The 19,377-nt window shown below is 37.3% G+C and overlaps 1 protein-coding gene across 2 annotated transcripts in view; it reads left to right on the top strand.

The window, feature by feature from the left end:
• Nucleotides 1-19,377, top strand: part of GABRG2 (gamma-aminobutyric acid type A receptor subunit gamma2) — a 66,492-nt gene that overhangs the window by 41,598 nt on the left and 5,517 nt on the right. For both annotated transcript variants that reach the window (XM_083871741.1, XM_083871740.1), the window contains exons 7-8: nucleotides 17,179-17,331; nucleotides 18,883-19,088. In XM_083871741.1, coding sequence (XP_083727867.1) covers nucleotides 17,179-17,331; nucleotides 18,883-19,088 — 359 coding nt within the window. The remainder of the gene's footprint in view (nucleotides 1-17,178; nucleotides 17,332-18,882; nucleotides 19,089-19,377) is intronic.

Here is a 19,377-nt window from a genome sequence, read left to right as displayed (position 1 = left end):
GCTAAAGAGCTGCAGGATAAAATTTATGTAATAATACTTTCTTGTATCATGCCCTACATAGGAGAATTTGAAAATATTTTTCAAGAATTAATGCGTAAAATGCCACGCTTTGTGTGTCTTAATGCTAGAGACTAGAAATGTTTATGAAACTAGTCAGTAATTGCTATTTTTTATTTCTTGTCTATTGTTTCAAGAATTGGGAAAATTATAAAAAATTTTGACTAGTGCAAATAATGTGTTCTTGTTGATTGGAGATCAATTTCTTCTATTTTAATCGGAGAACATGACTCTGAAGAGGAAGTGGAGTCATACTGTGTAGGTACCAACCCACCATACAGAATTGCTTCCATTGGTGCACAGGTTAAAAATACCCCCCGACACCTCACTTCCTCTGCCTCCTCCCAAAAGTCCTACAATGAGTTCACACCCTACCCACTCAAATTACAGAGAGCAATAACTATTTGACCTTCCTTAACACTCCTTCTCTACTTATGCAAAATGCAAAAACATGCAGCCAACAAAGAACAAGCATTGGTTTGATTATCTTCAGCTGCTACCCGGTAATATTTATGCAAAACCTGAAGAAAGCAAGTTTGAATGCTTTCAACAATCCTTGTAGTTCATCAAAATTTCCTTTCTTATCTTATGGTAGCAAATGTCTGGTCTGAAACAGAGCAAGCAGATTGTCCTTGCTACAAAATCCTAAGGTGAAGCAGCAATATCTTGGGACCGCATATGTTGACTTTGGTTATACAGATGCAAAGCAATAACCAGGGCATTCATGACAGCACACTGTCACTGCAGTTCGCTCTAGTGCCAAGGATTTGATCTAAGAAAAAGAGTTCTTTGATTTCATCCTGGAAAAAACAAAAATATTATTGAATATGAAGAAAATTAATTATTTTTCTTCCTATTATTATTTTGAAAAACAAAGATTGTCAATGATGCTATGAAAATAGTTAGAGAAAAGCTAGCAGCCTTGTAAGTATAGGTATAGGAAAATGTTTGGATATCTTTCCATTCTGAGAGAAAAAATGTACCTCTGGTGAAAAGAAAAGTAAAAAAATTAATCAGAAGAATTTATTATTAGAGAATAGTGCAAAGAGTAAAAAGCTAAAATCAAAAATAAACATATGATAATCATTAGTATGCCTATCTGAATGCAGTGCTGCAGATTACCCACAGGAAAAAAAAAAAACAAAAAACAAAAAAACCCAAACAAACAAACAAAAAAACCCCAACCAAACAAACAAAAAAAAACCCCCAAAACCCCAAAAAACTTACAATAAAATATAAAAATAAATTTAAAGGAAAAAGTAGCTTTTCAGGATTCAACGAAGAGTATTAATTTTATGACATTTAATTAATTTACTCTAGAAATGTAAACCTGGGAGATAAAAAGCTCTTTTTTCTTTGAGATAAAATTCCCATGATAGTGGAATTATATTCCACAATCAAGGTTGCTAGCTCAAGGTAATACAAATGAACAGCAATTAAATTGTTTCATGTTGAGAGCTGCTTGAAGAACTTTGTTTACACCTGTATTCATGTTTTCCAACATTCATTTGGCTTAAAAATGTGTTCACATAGAGATGTTAGGATCAAGAAACAAGGAGGAAACTACATCATTAAAACATGTATTTTTTAAAAACTACCATCAGTCATCTTCTTTTGAACTCCTAGAAATAATAAAATGTTTAAAATTGATCTGTCTGGGAGCTGCTGCGATGCAATTTTAAAACGCCACTATCATCGACACATTAAAAACTGAAAGTCATGTTAAAAATTATGCCTCTGGGTTCAGTAGAGTAAAAGAGGGTAAAGCAGTATTTTAAATGTTCTTTTGGCTACTCTTCCTCTCCCACCTGCAGTATGAGCACAGGAACAGCCAAGTGCATCCTTGGGAACCTGGCCAGCAGAGCTGAGCCAGGAGCAGCCCCTGCTGCTGGGCAGGGCACCATGGAGGAGCAGTGCTGCGTTTGCCTGGGGGGAGTCTTGGTACCCTGAAGGAAACTGGATGGCGTTTCCATCCCTGCATCACTTCCAGGAAACTCATGAGCCCCTTCAAAGGAAATATTTTGTTGGGTGTGAGAAGTTGGTGTTTGCAATTTTATTGCTTTGCCTCTTGGGCTTTGAGTATCCTCCTCTCTTTATGGCGTCTGAGGTAACATCACAACTGTCCCAGAGAGAGGGAATAACCACTGCATCATTTCTGCATCCAGCCTGTCAGCCCATCCTGAAGTTTGGCTACCTCTGTAGAGAGACAAATGCAAAACACTTTGAAAGACTCTTTTGAGCATATCAACCTTTTCTGATGCCTGTCACTTGTTGCAGCCTTACCTCTCTTTTACAAACACAGCACTCAAACTTCTAAAAGAATAACACAGGACACCCCAGAGAGATCTGGCTCCCAGTGACATCACTGTACATTGTGATCTGTAGGGTCCACCCCAGCCTACATGGTGCAGCTCAACCCACAGCTCCCTCACCACAGTCCTGTGGGACTCCAAAGACATCAGTGCTTCACATCCAGAATTGCCAGTTCATTTTTAAAAGATTCCCAGGGCATAATATTTTCGAATGTTAAAAGAAAAAAAGCCTTAAAAAAGACATTCCCCATGGGATTCACATTGTTGTAACCTCGCTTTTAAGAAGATATTAAAAGGTTGCATTTTCGGGCCTGAAAACATACAATGTGATGGCAATACACACTGTGACATGGAATGGGGACTCCCAGGGGAACCTGTTTTGTAGTAGCTGTGAACTTTTATCCTGAATGTATCTGTTTGAGAAATAAATAGTTCTTCAAAGGTCTCCTCTTGAAAAGAGCGAGCCATTTAAATACCTTGTAGGATCTGGACTAGGGTGATTACATACACCTAGAAGCTCTGCCTCTACCTGTGAGGCTGGTAACTGAAGCTTCAAGATCCTTATCTGTAGTCTTTAAAGGTTTTTTTTCATGTCCTAAGCTTGATCTATTTGACTTCAAATGGCAATACTGGGTATAAATTATTCATGATGCATAGCTGTCTCTTTTGAGGCATGATCTTCAAACCAAGCATCCTCTTTATCTCTGTTCCTCCCTCCAGGCCTGTTGCATGCAGGCCTGTGCCCTTACCCTTGGTATTAAGTACAATTTAAAACATCATCTCAAAGTTTGCCATTTTTTGTGATTTCTCACTCTTTCTTTCTTTTTTAGTTTCTTGAACATCTCTGTTTTTAAAACTCTACTGTTATTTACTATTTTAGTAATAACCTAGTTCCTTCTACTTCAGTGCCTTTATTTCTTCTCTGACTTGAGAAATCTTTTATTTCCCCCTTCTAATAGCTAGAGATAATAGTTTTAAAGGCTTTTTCCTTCCTTTGACACTTTTACTTTCTACCTGATGTCAATAATATCCTCCTAGAAAGTTCAAGAGGTTAAAAACACACCCAAACACATTTGCCATCTCCTTTCTTAGCATATAAATAACTATTCTATTAGAGCTAGGTTTCTTTCCATTTCATTTCCTCACCAATCACACCTTAGACAATTTTGCAACACCTACTTTTGCCAGCAGATGTTTCTGCTGCTACCTGTTAACTATGATTGTGAACAAGATTAATTTCCACATTGCTGAAGGTTTGCACCTGGCTTCTGCAAGACAAAATACTTAATAAACCAGAAAGAGTTTGGACTCTGCACACAGAGCAGGCTTTGTCCTCAGGCAAACTGATGTAGCAGGAGAATGAAAATCATGTTTACTTCTCAAATACTAGTCCACAATAGTCTCTTCTAAAAGAATGGCTCATATTGAAAAGTAAATATATTTATTATAATTTTATGGAAAATTGTTCTAACTAGTTCTAAACACCAACAATAAGCACATTATATTTTTAATAGTCACATATGTGAGCTCTGGAGCACTCTCTTCCAGGCAATTTGGTAATCTCTCTATATGTTATGGTTTTAAAGTATGGTTTTAACAGATTTTAGATAATTACAAAATGCTGACAATAAATGAGTTACTCTCAAACTAGTCGACCTAAACACAGACCCAGTTGCCTCTATCAAAAATATTTTCCTTTTTTTCTGAGCTTTTGTATGTAGGATTTGTGGTATTTTAAAAGCAGAAGTCATGTGTGTATGGCTGTACAAAATATATGTAATAGATCACTTATTTCTGTAATACATGTGATTTCATAATGTGATTTTAAGCTCAAATTCATGGAAAAATGTAACTGCAGCTCTAAATCCTGTGTGGCAGGCACCCTTCTTGAAACATGCACATTGATGGGAGCATCCTGCTCCTGTACAGTCTTTCATATGTCCAGCAGGAGAAAAGCACAGCTCATGTGGGAGGGAATGCACTTGTGTGAGACAGCATGTTCTGCTCACAAAGGATGTAGGCAACAGCTATGGAATCACTGAGACAGAAGGCTGTTCTTCACATGCCTTGAACAGACCATGCAAGATGAAGCAAATTGTTTTGTTCTTTTGAGCACTGGCGAACTCTGTTAGAGATAAAAACAATCACGCCTATCTCAGCATCAGTTTTAGGCAGCCATATATTAATAATTAGAGGAAAGCAAGTGCACTTTCAACCTTTAAAAAGACTCCAAGATCATCCACACAGACCTGTCACCACTGTCACCATAAAGCATCTGGGGAGGAACTCAAAGCTGGAGCAGCACTGTGGGCTGCAGGCATTGGTGGGAAACTTCCTTGTACCAGTACCTTTGTCAGGGAACTGTTTCTAAGGGCCATTCTACCAGTGTCTGTGTCTCAAGAAAAGCAATCATTCCATTCCTAAACAGTCCCATGTCAATATATATAAGTGATAGAGTGAGAAGTGAGAAGAGAGTGATATATATATATATATATATCAGTGATATAGTGAGGAGAGATAACCCATCCTATAAATGAGCAGTAATGATGCTGGGAGCACTGACAGCAGCTCCACTGGGCTGTGCCCAAGAAAGGTGTCAGGTAACCCCTTTTCTGGTGTACAAAGGGATCATACATTGCTACACACAGGTACTGAGGTTACCACAGTAATGAAAATTATAATTAAAAACTAACAAGCAAAACAACAACACAACACCACCTCAACAAAACTACAAATAGTGAAACCTCACAATAAATGTTTATTGAAGAAAAAATATTTTTCTTCTCCCTTCTTTCCCTTTATATGAAATGCAATATACACGGAAATGTTTAAGACTCATTCAAACAGCAACTTCTCCTGATGTACCCAATTTCCATGTCCACCTGCTAAGGTAGTCACTGGAATTCCTACACAAGAGATTAGCATTAGAACTCAAAGGTGTGTGAACATACTCCCTTCCCACCTGTGTATCTGGGTAAACCACGGGTTTCTGAAGAACTTCATACATCAACAAGTACCATGGAAAGTTAATTGGGAGAATTCCTTGCAGACTTCTGCAAGCTTTTCAACATTGAAAACCCAGGAATTTTTAAGCAACAGAATTATCTTTGCTATGTAATTTCGTTTTAAGTCAAGATTCAAGAGAGGCAAGTAAAAGAAGTTAAAAATGCATTTATGTTTTGTTGCCAGCTGTATCTGTCACTGATAAAAGGAAGAGAAAATTGTGGACTATCTCTCTCAATGGCATAATCACTACCTGGTTTATGCACTTACTCAGATTGTAATTAACTAGTAAATAAAATATTTGGTTATTCTTCAACTACATAAATACCCTGTAAGAATCAAGGGTGTCAGGAAGTTCAGAATTACCACAGTCATTTGAGGAGCCATATCACTGAGCATTTCATCATATTCTGAATATGGAAATATTTTTTAGTGAAAGGTGAAGGGACCCAATCCTACACATCGATGACTTAATAAAACACTAATTCACTTTTCACCTTTTTTTTTTTTTTTTTTTTTTTTTTTTTTTTTTTTTTTTTTGCAAGGCCCAGTGTATGGCAATTTTTATTACTTTAAAAAAATTCCATTTTCTGAAGTGTCTTATGATTTATAGGCATCAACTTGTTTCCATGTTGTCTAAAAACTACTTCAAAACATACAGTCTGGCTTATTTCTGGCGTCCCAGAACCATGACAAGGCATGAACATAAAGCTGAATGAAGATTGGTTTTGCCTTGCTATTATAAGAAAAATGTGTTTGGAAAACAGCAGAAAATTTCAGACCAACTTAATAGTTTAAATAGGAATATTTGTGAATATATCTTACTTTGCATCTTTGGATGAATCTGCCTACATTGTTACTTTTTTGTATAAAAGGAAACAAAGTAATAGTAACCAAATATTTTTGAGTTTTCTTTCGTGTGAGAATCCAAAGAAAAATTATTTTATATAAAAATTAATAAGTTTTGTGTAATTACATAATTTTCTCATTTTCCCTTTTTCAACTATTCATGTTAAATTTTCCCACATAAGTTTAGAGCAGACTCTCCAGATGTTGTTGGACATGGTGTGTGTGTGTTCCCAATGACTTTCACGGGCTAAGGGGAACAGCTGTCCTACAGCTGCTCCATCAGAGAAGTGGGACTAGACCTGGGATCTTTTCCCTGCTGCTTCAGTGTCCTGATCAATAATCCATTCTGATTCCTTGACATGTTTTTGGCTACAGTGTTTTCCAACAGGACAATTTACATTTTACTAATTTAAATTTTATCTTTGTTGGATTCTTTTGCTCAAAGACATTTTCTTTTCTTACTGAGCTCTCTGAAGCCCACAAGGTCTGGTAGGTGACCACACTGCATTGGGTTTGATCTGTGCAACTTTGGCTCTTTGATGTTTTGCCTTCCAGGGACTCATACTCAAGTGAAATTTAGTCTTTTCTTGGTTAGTTGAATTGGTTTCTGAAGGATTTAAATCTAAATATCCAGTGATGAAATATCCTAAAATATTTAATGGAAGCTGAAAATAAATGAAATTGAAACACTAAAAAAAAAAAAAAAAGGAAAAAAAGTCTATCTAAAGCCAGAAGCTGAGCAATAAAGCTGGCTGTATCCCTCCCTCCAGCACCCCTTGGGCTCTTTGTTTATGGCTGTGCCTTCCCAGTCATCTCCCTGTGCACCCACTGGAAGAGGGATGCTGGTGTTTGAGTGGTGCTTCCTTGTATAAATATTTCTTCTGCTGGGGCATTCAGACAGAATGAATCTGTGAAACCTGCAGCTCCTCTGCAGAACATTGCCTCCACACAGTCATGCCTTCTCTCCTCCAGAGAGGAAGTAGAAGGAAACATCACATTTTATTGCAGCCTCAGGTTATGTACTACTGCCTCCTGGCCCTGAAAACAACTGGAAACATCAAACCAAAGATTATATGTACTATATCCTCAAAGTCCTCTTCTCTCCAAATGAAAGGCATTCAGATGAATTCAAGAATTACCTCTGCCATGCAAGACAATGCACAAAGGTATAAAAGCACATCTGAGAAAGGGTGTTTATGAACTACATTAGTCATGTGCAGTTATTTCAGCAACCAGGACTTGTACAAAACCCATGAAACAGTACTAATTTCAAGGGAGTTCTCCAACACATCTTTGAGACTGTAGTTATTTAGGCCAAAATTATTAAATACTTTTTTCTTTCTTCCTGGCATTCACCAAATAGGTCTGTATCTAATTTCTGTTAGAAGCTTTTAACCTAGACCTCAACGATTAATTTATTTAATTCCCATTTTTAGAACTTACATTTCTCTTATTAGCCCTGGACTTGCCCAGACTCTCTTTTCAGACAAATCCTTTGCAGGGCCATCTAGAAAGTCCAAATATGTAGACCCATGCTATGGTATCAATCTTGTGCTTTGCCACCCCATAAAACAAAAACTATCACCTTTTTGTGCTTTCTTCTCAGACACAATCTGCTGAAAATTTCAACATGATAAAATTTACATAGTTTTGACAATCCTTATTCCACGCCATTTCATAATTCTGATAGTGTGTTTGATCTAAAGTACCAGGGATGTGTTGTACTTCATGCTTTGAAGTACAGAAACAGAAGTTATTTCCAGTTCTCCCTGCTGCAGGCAGGTTTGGATGCTGTCAGAAAGTGGTTATACCATCTGGATACCTTGAAATGAATGAAATATATTAAAACATATTTCTTAGTTGCTTACATTGGTGATTGCATTATATCAAAACCTGTATCATTATGGCAATAGGTTAAATAATCAAAATTAAACAAGTCATTATTTTAAACATGAACAGAGCCCTGCTATAGGTGCATAATTTTCTTGAAGCAGACAGCTTTTCTTAAGGTATTCAGATAACAGCAGACATCTGAAAAAGCCAAGGATGTGTCAGGCACAGCAAAATTCCTGACAGAACAGCACCCCAGCTGGTGCTGCTGCCTGGAAATGGTGACTCCCTACCTTCTCTCCTTACTTGAAATTTCCTGTCACCCTCACATTTTCCAATCTCTGAACTGGATGGACTTTTTCTCACAGTGAGTCAAACAGGTTCTTTAGGAGCTGAACGACTCCTGAGCATTCAGGGATGTGACATTGTGCTCTCATCCTTGGCTGCTGCTCCCTGGGCAAGGGGAGAACAGGAAAAAGAGCAGCAAGCACAATTATTTGAAGATTATTTGCACACTGGAGCATAATGGTTCACTCACGGAAGTTGCAACTTCTCACTGCTGTGACATCTGAATACTAATCCTGCACAGTAAAAACCCTCCTTTGTTTGCTAATCCCAGTGGAATAGCTTATTTACCTTCACAGACAAGCAAAAAAAAAATAAAAATAAATCGTTTGCAATTATGTCACAAACTAGGAAAAAAATCATATCTTAGGCAAATATATAGGGTCAGTAATGTTCATTTTCCTTTCAGACTTCTGGTACTCACTGATGAAACCTTAGAAACAAACACGCCTAAATTTACATTCAATCCTTCAGCACATTTCCACACACTGACATTTTTCAGCAACAAAAAATTCTCCAGCTAAATCTTGTCTCCGTGATTTCAAAGAGAAGGTGCAGAGAATAGATAGATTTTAATTACTGCCTACCGTCATTACATTCTTTCCTCCTATAATTAGAAACTAATGAGACATGGAACACATTCTGTCAAATGAACTGAGAAAACAGCACTTCAAGTGGAATGAGTGGCCAAGGACCAAACAAAATCCAGAACTGTTGGGCAGAAAGTCATGTCATACATAAAGAAATTTCATTTGCTTGGATGAGTGTAATGATTCATCTCGTTTTGCAGAAGTTTCATCAGCCGAGATTGTCATTTCACAAACATAAACTAATTGCAGCTCTCTTCTGTCTGCTCCCACAGGAAATCAAGGTGTTTAATGTCAGACATATTAACACACAGACACACACCTTACTTCCTTACTTGTTAAAAATTGCACCAAAAAACTGCCAAAAACCCCCACAGATCTCCTCCCATCCCCTGCCCTCCTTCCAGCTGTGCAGTGCAGTTAGGATTCATCCCTTGGAATGTGAATTGAAAACCAGGCTTGCAGCTATCTGAATCCCAGAGATAATCTTATATAAATGGACTACAGTGCAAGCTTTGTCAAAATCTTAATATTGTTTTACCTCATTACATAATCAAACTATAATCACAGCTTAGAAATGGATATTAAGAATTTCTATTATTGGATTTTTTGAGGAAATCACTCAGTGCGGTTGCTGTGCTGTACCAGGAATGACCATGGCTCACCCCATTGTTTATGTAATGTCAGCAGTCAGGTAGGGAATGGCACTGCTCCCATGTGTAAGTCTGTTAAATCAAATACCTTCAATGCATGGTGTATATTCTTTCTTTGTCCTAAAGGCTAAATATTGACATCATTTTATTTCACATCATGACTTCTCTGTGACACAATTAGTGGTATTTTGCAGCTAAACCTCAGAGGGAAAGAGATTATTGAGCATTTTTGGAAAGGAAGAGACTCAATTTTTTTTTAACTCTGGCCCTTATGCAGTCTAAAAATCTGTCAATGAAAGAACAAAAAGCTGTGAAGGACAGAACCAATGGAAAGGGCATTTGGCAAAGAATGAGATAAGGAGAAGGTCTCATGGAACAGTGTTCCCTCTGGTTTTACCTATTCCTCAGACTTTTCATTTCTGGCTGTGGGAACAAATAAATCTCATACATATCAGCTTATGGTTAGTACTTGTGATCAAATTTCTGTCTTTATGAAAATGAATTTAGTCATGTGCTCAGTGATCCAATACTTCATCCAAAATTATTTTCCTGCCATATATGTAAAAATACTGCACTGTAAGAGGGCATATCATTTTTCCATGTGACAAAAGACCAGTTTTAGAAGTACATTGGTACTGAACTTCACAAACTTATGAACTTTCTGATCTGTTGGAAAATGAAAAAAATTATAGAACATTTTAGGTTTCACGCAAGATAAGTATCGGAATAGGTTGGATCTGAATCCTCATAGAAAACTCTGTGTTTAGAACAGATATCATATTTTCTTTATGCCACTGTAACAGTGTAAGACATCTCAGTGAACCGTATCTGCAGGCTGACTCAGTACGCTCACCAAGACAGTAAATGCCAGAAACACTTCAAATATAGACCCTGTCAAGGCAAGAAAAGAGATGGACACAAAAGCCAAATGAAGATGCATCAGGACAAATACCCCAATCTTAAACTATTTACATGATTTTTCATCCTAGATTAGAGCTGCACTGTACAATGTAATCCACAGTCTGATATTGCTTGATTTGGTGGAGAGGTCTGACTCCTGTCTCCCATTCTCCCTTTTTCCTACCTTTCCTGGGGGCAGGGATCTGTCTCCAGCCACTGCTGAGCACAACATACACCAGAGCTGTGGTACCAACACCTGACATGGAAGAGAAAAGGTTTTGTCTATTTTCTTTCTTTTTCTTTCATTTTCTCTCCACTTGCAGCAGCTTTTGGGTAACCTTGCTGCCCTCCAGCGTGCCAGGAGGGCACCTAGTGGGAAGGAAATCTGCTTTACAGGCAATGCCACACAACTCTACCAATTATTTTCTATTATTGCAGAATATCTGTCTGAAAATGGCACCAAGCCTGACTCTTTCATGAAGAAGAATGAATTTTGAATCCTTTTGCTCCCATTCACTATTATTTTTATACTCTGTACTAATCCAACAACTTTTTAAGAACTAGAGAGTTTTATAAGCTCCTATAGGAGATGCTCATAGACATCATGCACCACTGTTTTAATGGTATTTCCATGTACCATGACTAAACCCAAGAAAACACCTCTATTCCATCAAGCTACCATTTAGCCATTTCTTCTTTTAAAATAAACCAAGAGCAGTGGCTGTATTCTCTGCCTTGCAGAAAAGGAGACTGCTGGCCATGCTAACAGTAAAAGGGAGAGAGAACAAGGATGTATCTATTAGCTATTTATGAGGAAAAGAAGATAAATTCTGCTGCCACTGTTGTTCTTCATTAACAATTGATGCAGTTTATATTCATTACTTGTAGCACAAAGGTGACGCTACTTTGGGGATATTTCTGTCACACAAGGGTTGGTTTAGTCTCTAAAAGTGCTCCTCTAATAACAGACACACAAGTCAGTTGTGCCATTTCAGTGTTTGTATAAACACTCAATGGCAAGAATAATTAGAAATTTTTAAGATTCGGTTTTCCACTGGCAGACTTGCAAGCTTTTCTCATTTCTATTCTGAGGTGACAGTGCCCTCCTGTGGCACGAGGTTTTTTATTTGCTTTTTCCCCTAGGTATACTCCATCCAGAAAGATGAACTGAGTAGGGTTTCCCATGTAGAAGCATGTAATTTATTTATATACTTGTTTACATGAAATAATTTTGAGAAAAGGTTCCATTTCTATCTATGTTTTCACGTGTCTCTTTAAACAAATATTTTTAAAAAATATTTGCTCTTCTCTGTATGGTTTCTGTGTAAATATAGGGAGTATAAGCCCATTGGGGATCTGGACAGCTGGTGCATCTCTGTGTCTGCAGGAACCATGTGGTTGTTATTGCTGCACTAACAAAACTGTGCCTGTTACACACCATATAATCTGTAACCTACATCAATCCTAGTTTTCAGTCTTTTGTGATCTGTCCTTAAGGAGCAAAGGATGGCGAGAAATTCCGGGAGAGTTTGGATAGTGCATTACTCTTCTATCTGACTTTTTTCTGGAAGTTTAACAAATTCATGTAGTAGAGAAAAACTCCCAATTTAAAAAGGATACAATACCTGGGAACTTTTGCTGGCAATTATTGATTCATTATCAACATTCTCCTACATAATATATTTTCTCCACAGATTTTAAAATTTTAAGCACAAAAGGCTCTAGATTATAAAAACTATCAGAATTACTAAAACAGACATTGATTTTTATATTACTAAATATTGACGAAAATATTTAAGGTAACTAAATACTCAAAAAAAATCCTGTTCAGACCTGGGATAGAAGACTTGCAGTACTCAGGGAGAAGAGCTCCACAGTGAAACTCCTGACACCATGGAGCCAGCATGAGGTGATGAGCTCATGTGCTGTAAAATCTCAGCAACAAAGAGAAATTCTGGAGATTTTAGGTAGTGAATATATAAAGGAACAAACACAGTTTGAGAATAAGAGAGCCACTTCTACCCTCCATCTGTTTCTGTGGTGCCACTCAGAGTGGTGTGTGGCTTTGTAAGAAACAGAGAGAGAAATAAAGCCTTCTTAAAAACTCTCAGAAACCTTATTCATCTGGACGTCTAAGCACAAATTCACTGTTTTCCAAAGCTTTTAATTTAGCCATGAATGACTTAATAATGTGAACCCATAACAAGGCCAGTCCTCCACCTAATTGAATTTCCCTGTTCAAAGCTCCACATCCTTAACAGAAATGAAACACTGAATTTTCCCCACTCAAAATCCATCTGAGAATGAACTGAAGTAACACATACAAGTAACTTGACCATGTGGCCAACACATGATTTCTGAAGCTCTTCTGCAGTTCTTTCAATAATTTAAATCCAGCACTGTTTTAAACAACAGAAAGAATCTCATAATACTAAGTGTGAGGCAACCTTAGCTCTAGGTCTTGCTTACCTGAATTATAACTAAGGCACCAATTTTTTGTGGTGTTATAAAGCTGATCTTTTCTCCTGCATTTGCACTAGCTTCCAAATCACTTCTGAGTACAAATTAGAGGCTCTTCCCCCCAGTGCCTTACACTTTGCACAGTCACTTAAACAGGCATAAAGAGAGCACTAATGGCTGTAATTCCCCATTGGCCTCGCACAGGTATAAAGGACTCTTCAAGCAGGAGGCAATGAAGGATCACACCCACTGTGCTGATTAAATCACTTAAGCACAGTGTACATTCCCCCTGGCTGTGCTTCCTGGCACGACTAATTCCTTCTATTGAACCTTTGGGACCTAGGCCAGCACATGTGCACAGATGGTTTCTCCAATCAGGAATTCACTTTCCCTACTGCCTAACAAAGCCTGAATCCTGGTGTTCAAACCCCTGTGTCACACAAGTGTAGGGTAGGAGGAAGACCACAGTTTTCTGAGCCTGTGTAAATTAGGATGGAACAGGACTGTTGGAAATAAACCCTTTGCAAGAGTTTACTAAGGTCACAAACACTGAATACTGATCCAGGAATCTAATTTTCAAATTATCTCCTACTCTGGAAATGAATTAAGGTCCATACACTTCCTCTGTGTGCCCCCAAGAGAAACCTTCAACTTCCCATCCAGTGTGGCAGCACGAAGATGCTGTGTCTGCAGTCAGAACACTGCTCAGAATCTCTTGATCTTCCTCTTGATCTTCCAAACCTAATTAGGAGGAATATTAACTTAGTAGAAAATATGATATGAGCATTTATACATGAGGATAAATATGACCTGGATATCATTTTCCTGAGGGATTGCATTCTGGTTTAAATACATGTCATTGAAGAAACTGGTTAACTTGGTATCTTCAGATGAAGAAGACTATGCCTGCCTATATGCAGATACAAACACAAATGACTACAGAGGAATAGGAGAAATATTCAGAGAAAGACTGGAAGGGTCTAAATACATGAAGGATCAGTTATGCTCCTCAGTGTAATAAGATTTTTTTTCCAGGGAAATTTTGTATTTCTTTATAAATTGAAAATTATTGAGGTGTTATTTTCTAGACATGTGTAATAGAAATATACCTCAGAATGGATGATAGGAATATAAGGTCTCTGATGGAAGGTGAAGTAATCCAAAATCATCTAATTAGGATGCCAAATGTTGAGTACTTAAGTATGTTGTCTTACAAAGATACTGCCAGGTTGCTCTATCATTCATTTCTAGAGAATTCCAAAAGTGTATTAGTGCTCCAAACAGCAACCTGGCAGTCTGAGAAGCTTTCTTGCTGCAGTAGACAATATTGGACAAACAAGAGCCAGAGCTCAGGGAAAGAGGATGAAGTAATAATGAAAAGATTATCAATTTGCCAAGTGAGGACTAATAAATGACATTGTGCTGAGGATCAAGTCTGGCCATTTTTTACTAAACTGATGTCTTAGTTTGACAGCTTCATGCAGGCATCACACCAGGAGTGAAAAATCACCTGAGGCACAGGGATAATCTGAAAATAACAGAGTATTTAAGCTGGTCTCAGCTAAAGAGCTGAGAAGTGCATTAATAGACTCAGAAAATAAACCAAATCTGGATAAAAACAAGGCTGGGGCAAGATTCCATCATGAAAGGTGTGATTAAAGCAAAGCACTGTCAAGTCCATGTTCCACAGGGGACTTAATGCAGTTGACATTTTGGATGTATGTGTTGTGACAACTGAGACTGAGTTCTAAACTTCACATCTTAGGTCTTGCATTATTTCGTATGTTCTGAGTACTTCAGTTAAAAGACTTGGTGCTGTATCATTCCAACATTAAGTAAACTAGGCAATCCCAGCAAGACACTTGTCTGGAGCATTCCACCACTTAGTCCTGTTTTCCTTATCTCATTATTGTCACAGTTTTCCCTGGCTGGCAATTCAGTGCACGTGGCTTTTCACTCACTCCCCACCCTCCGCCCCCAGCAGGGAGGACAATCAGAAAGAAAAGGTTAACCTCATTGGCTGAGATAGGAACAGCTTAATAATTAAACCAAAATATTTCTATTATTAGAAATATGCAAATTACACTAATTATAGCTGTAACAATAAGGGGAGAAAGTGACATTGCCCAAGAGAAGCAGGTGCGGCACAGTGCAGTTTCTGCATTGACTCTTCATGTTGGTCAATTCCAGACTGCCTGGCAAGTTGGAGTTGACACTGAAGTTTTTACTACCCCTGATTTAACTTCTCCATTAGTAGAAACCTTAAAACTCTTATGAAATATATATGGTCTCTTATTTCCTTGAGCTTTCAGTAAAACATTTCCAATTCTACACTGCATGAAAAGTAAGGTCTGCCAGGACACTGCCGTGGACTTTTAAATACCAGAAACTGATAGAGTTTCCTACAAACATAATTTTGGAGTAGTTTGGATTTTTTATGCAAGTATCAATTTTTATTTTTTCATATTATTCATTCCTTATGCTTCACTCTCAGAACCAGTCTCAAAGGTACAGAACAAAACATACAGCACACACAGAACAGACAATTGGTGATACAAGTATCACAGTCACCCTAGGACAATATTTCATCTCTGACTTCTGGAAATTCTTTGTCCCATTAAATTTATATAATAACAATGAGCACAAAATCCTGCTCTTTAAAAATGTTTGCATGGAAATAATACAGCTGCTGCTTAAAGTGATCTCTGCCATACAGCAGAAAAAAAATATTGAAATATCAATGCTATTAATAGCATATATGAAGGTGAATGAATAAAAGGATAATTCCAAAGCCTGAAAAAATAATCACTTATTGAGAAGTTAATATATGATCCAGAGAGATGAAGAATGAGTCATACTGTAATTTTATGGCTTCAGCTTTGCTGTGCTGCTGATGAGTGGTGGTTTTTTGATAGGTTGGTTGGGCACTTTTGGTATATAAATGACATGCACATATAATGCAAAGTTATCTGTGGACTAAGGAAATAATCAGACTGCACTTATTACAATTATTTGCTCATATCCTGCCACCTTATGAACTGCATGTATAAAATTTGGGGGATTTATATGTTTTGTTTAATTATACTATAATATAATTAAATTAAAGCCAGTTAATCCCAGGAATATGGACATTCAAATTGAAAAAAATAACAAAGAAGCACCAGTTGAAAAATATCTCTGAAGTTTCTTTTGTGGTCAGGTTCAAAGGGATTATTCTGGGGTAAATTTAAATTTTAATTATTCCAGAAAAGAGGGAACTCAATGTTAACCAAAGGTACTGATCTAAGCAGAATTTGCATTAGCCACAGAGACTCTTTGATAATGCTGGAAAACTACCTTACTCTATATTTGCAAATCATATCCTGTTTCCATTAGAGATTTCTCTGGGCTGCATTTCACTGAATCGCAATGAGATCTTTGTAGCCTGGGGTTCTGTAGTTCCTTGGCAATCAAGATTTTTCCCAGGAGTGCTGTAAACTGAAGTAAAGATAAGAACTAGGTGTGTTTTTTAGTTTAGAAAAAAAGCCTCAATCAAAACAATGACAAAAAAAATTGTCAACCAACTCCCCAAAAACCACCACCAACAAACAAAACAATCCCCCAAAAACCCAATAACAAAAAATTAACCGCATCAAAAACTGAAGCTTTCCTGTGTCCCTGAACCCAGATGAAATTTATTTATTAATTTGAGAGGGGGAAAAGAACCTGAAAAGACAATCACCAACTACTGAATAAGAATGATGTGTTATGTACACTTGAGTAACTTCTAGCCCAGCTTCTAGCCACTAAGGAAATGTGGGTTCAAATCATTTTGGAGGAGAAAATACAACAGAAGATCTGCAGGCAAATAAAAAATAGCAGGCAGGTCTGATTATGAGGAATGACTTGGGTAGAAGTCGTGCTATGAAGGGCAGGTTACCCTTGAAATCTCATGGCAAAATTACCTGAGTTAATCTGCACGACTGGTAATTTTCCTGGTGTGGAAAATCCACTGGTTCTTGAGCAAGATCTGTGTTGAAGAAGATGTATGAGTGTATTTGTCATCAGAATATCTGGTGAATGAGTTTAGTATTTATGCACACACCCCCCACACGTGGAATAGGAAACACCTAGGTCTTCCATACAAATTTTATATTGGTTTTCTAATATACTATTCTATCTTGTTCTGCTTTTGATTTACAGGAGACTATGTAGTCATGTCGGTGTTCTTTAACCTGAGCAGGAGAATGGGTTATTTCACTATTCAGACCTACATTCCCTGCACACTTATTGTTGTCTTGTCCTGGGTCTCTTTCTGGATTAATAAGGATGCAGTTCCAGCCAGAACATCACTGGGTGAGTTTATCTTTCCTGTTACCTTCAAGCATTATGATGTTTAATTGACAACTCTGCAGACCACCAGTTTATAAATATGAGAACAGACAACTTCACATGAACTCTCCTCATTAGAGGAATGCAGTAATTTCTGAGGAATAACAAGGACTAAGCTATTTTTGCATCTCTTCCTTTTTACAGTGTCAGATTCTGACTATTGTAGACTGTGAACAGTAACAGCTTTCATATTTTTCTGAATACAGCAGTATTTTTTATAAACATGAAGAGGATGGGGACACACAGCTGGGTTAGAGGCAGGATGCATCAGTTTCACTTGTTCTATTTCCATATCACAGTGACTGGCAACACAAATTAAATAGTAACCAAGAAGGAATTCACCTTTCTGGCTGTGTGTCCAAGTGGTAACAAGGAGAGAAGGTACCACCATGACCACTTTAGAGACCAACAATCAAATGCAGACTTCAGGCAAAAAAATCAACTGAATTTGGTGGTATCCAAAACCTTTTCCATGAAAATGTGACATGCAATTAATCAGAATTGGAATTTTCTATACATTTAGCAACTGCTCCACAAATAAACTAAGAGAGACCAAATTAATCTTGCTTGTGCAAAACAGCTGTAACAGTAAGAAATAACAAAGCAGAAACATTCAGCTAAAGAAACTTTAACACTTTTTCTACTTCTACATTAAACCCACAGAAGTGAGAATTATTTCAGTTTTTCCTTTTGCATTTTCAGTTCTTCACAGAACCACAGCACAGAGCACTGGGGTGTAAAATAGGGGACACTATTTTCATTCCAGACTCCTTAGAAAGAACAGAACAACAGAGGACCAGTGGCTTCCATAAGAGAAAGCATTAGCATTTTATTGGTTTTTTACACATCCTCTTTAAAAAGAGGTGACAAAGTCTGCTTTAGAGAAGTACAAATTAAAAAAAGGCTTACAGCTGTTATTTTAAGTTTTACCTGGATACACAAAACAGACTTGGCTCTCTGTTGAGAATTCATCTATTTGCATCACTAAGAAGGTAAAACCAAAGGTGGGAAATTTGCCATATAGAATGTGGTAGATTTTAACTGTTCTAATGCATTTTTGATATTTTTCACATCACAGTACATGCAATAATGTTCTGAAAGGGAAGGAAAGGTGAGGCATGTCACAGTACTTATCCTCTGTAGACCTTTCTCTGGCTCTGTTTAAGCATTTGAACACTTAAACCCTAAATTTCAATTTTCAATAAAAATAAAGACTTTACTCCCCAGAAGTAAACTACAAAACCAAAACCTTAAATTAAATTTCTTAGAATTCATCTAACTGAAGTATTCTACTGAGAGCTCTGGCAGTGACCATGCAAAGATATTGCCTACCCCTGTTAATCCTCTGGGCTCCCATTGAACTGGCATTTCACTGCCAGAATGTGCTACTGAATATCTTTGCAGTGTGTTTGCACTCCAGGCACACTTCAAAACCAATCAGAGAGACATAACTGGCAAAATTCAGTTTGCTACTTGAAGTAATATTATTTCTGTTGTTTTCTATCTGTCTACTAGGAATTACAACTGTCCTGACAATGACCACCCTAAGTACAATTGCTCGTAAATCTCTTCCCAAGGTCTCCTATGTGACAGCAATGGATCTTTTTGTGTCAGTCTGCTTTATTTTTGTGTTCTCTGCACTGGTGGAATATGGAACTTTGCATTACTTTGTCAGCAACAGAAAGCCAAGCAAGGATAAGGACAAAAAGAAGAAGAACCCAGTATGTATCTTTTTACCAGCAAGGCCTAAAATTTAATTAGTTTTTCTGAGAGAGCATTTAAATTCCTCTTTATAACTGTACCTTTTTTCATACTTTTCTATTACATATATACTCATCCTTTGTAACAATAGAAATGCAAACATTCACTTTGAGAATCAAAAGCTCATATATTACAGTTTTCTGCATGCCAGAGAAACTAATTTTTTGGGATAAAGATCTTATTAACCAAAGTGTTCTGCAAACTACAACTACCAAACCCGTTATCTGTGCTATATATAGATCTCTTTAT

This window comes from Zosterops lateralis (assembly GCF_965231275.1).
Source record: "Zosterops lateralis genome assembly, chromosome: 14".
NCBI lineage: Eukaryota > Metazoa > Chordata > Aves > Passeriformes > Zosteropidae > Zosterops > Zosterops lateralis.
The sequence above is the reverse complement of the archived record's forward strand: the minus strand, read 5'-3'. Positions and strand labels throughout refer to the sequence as shown.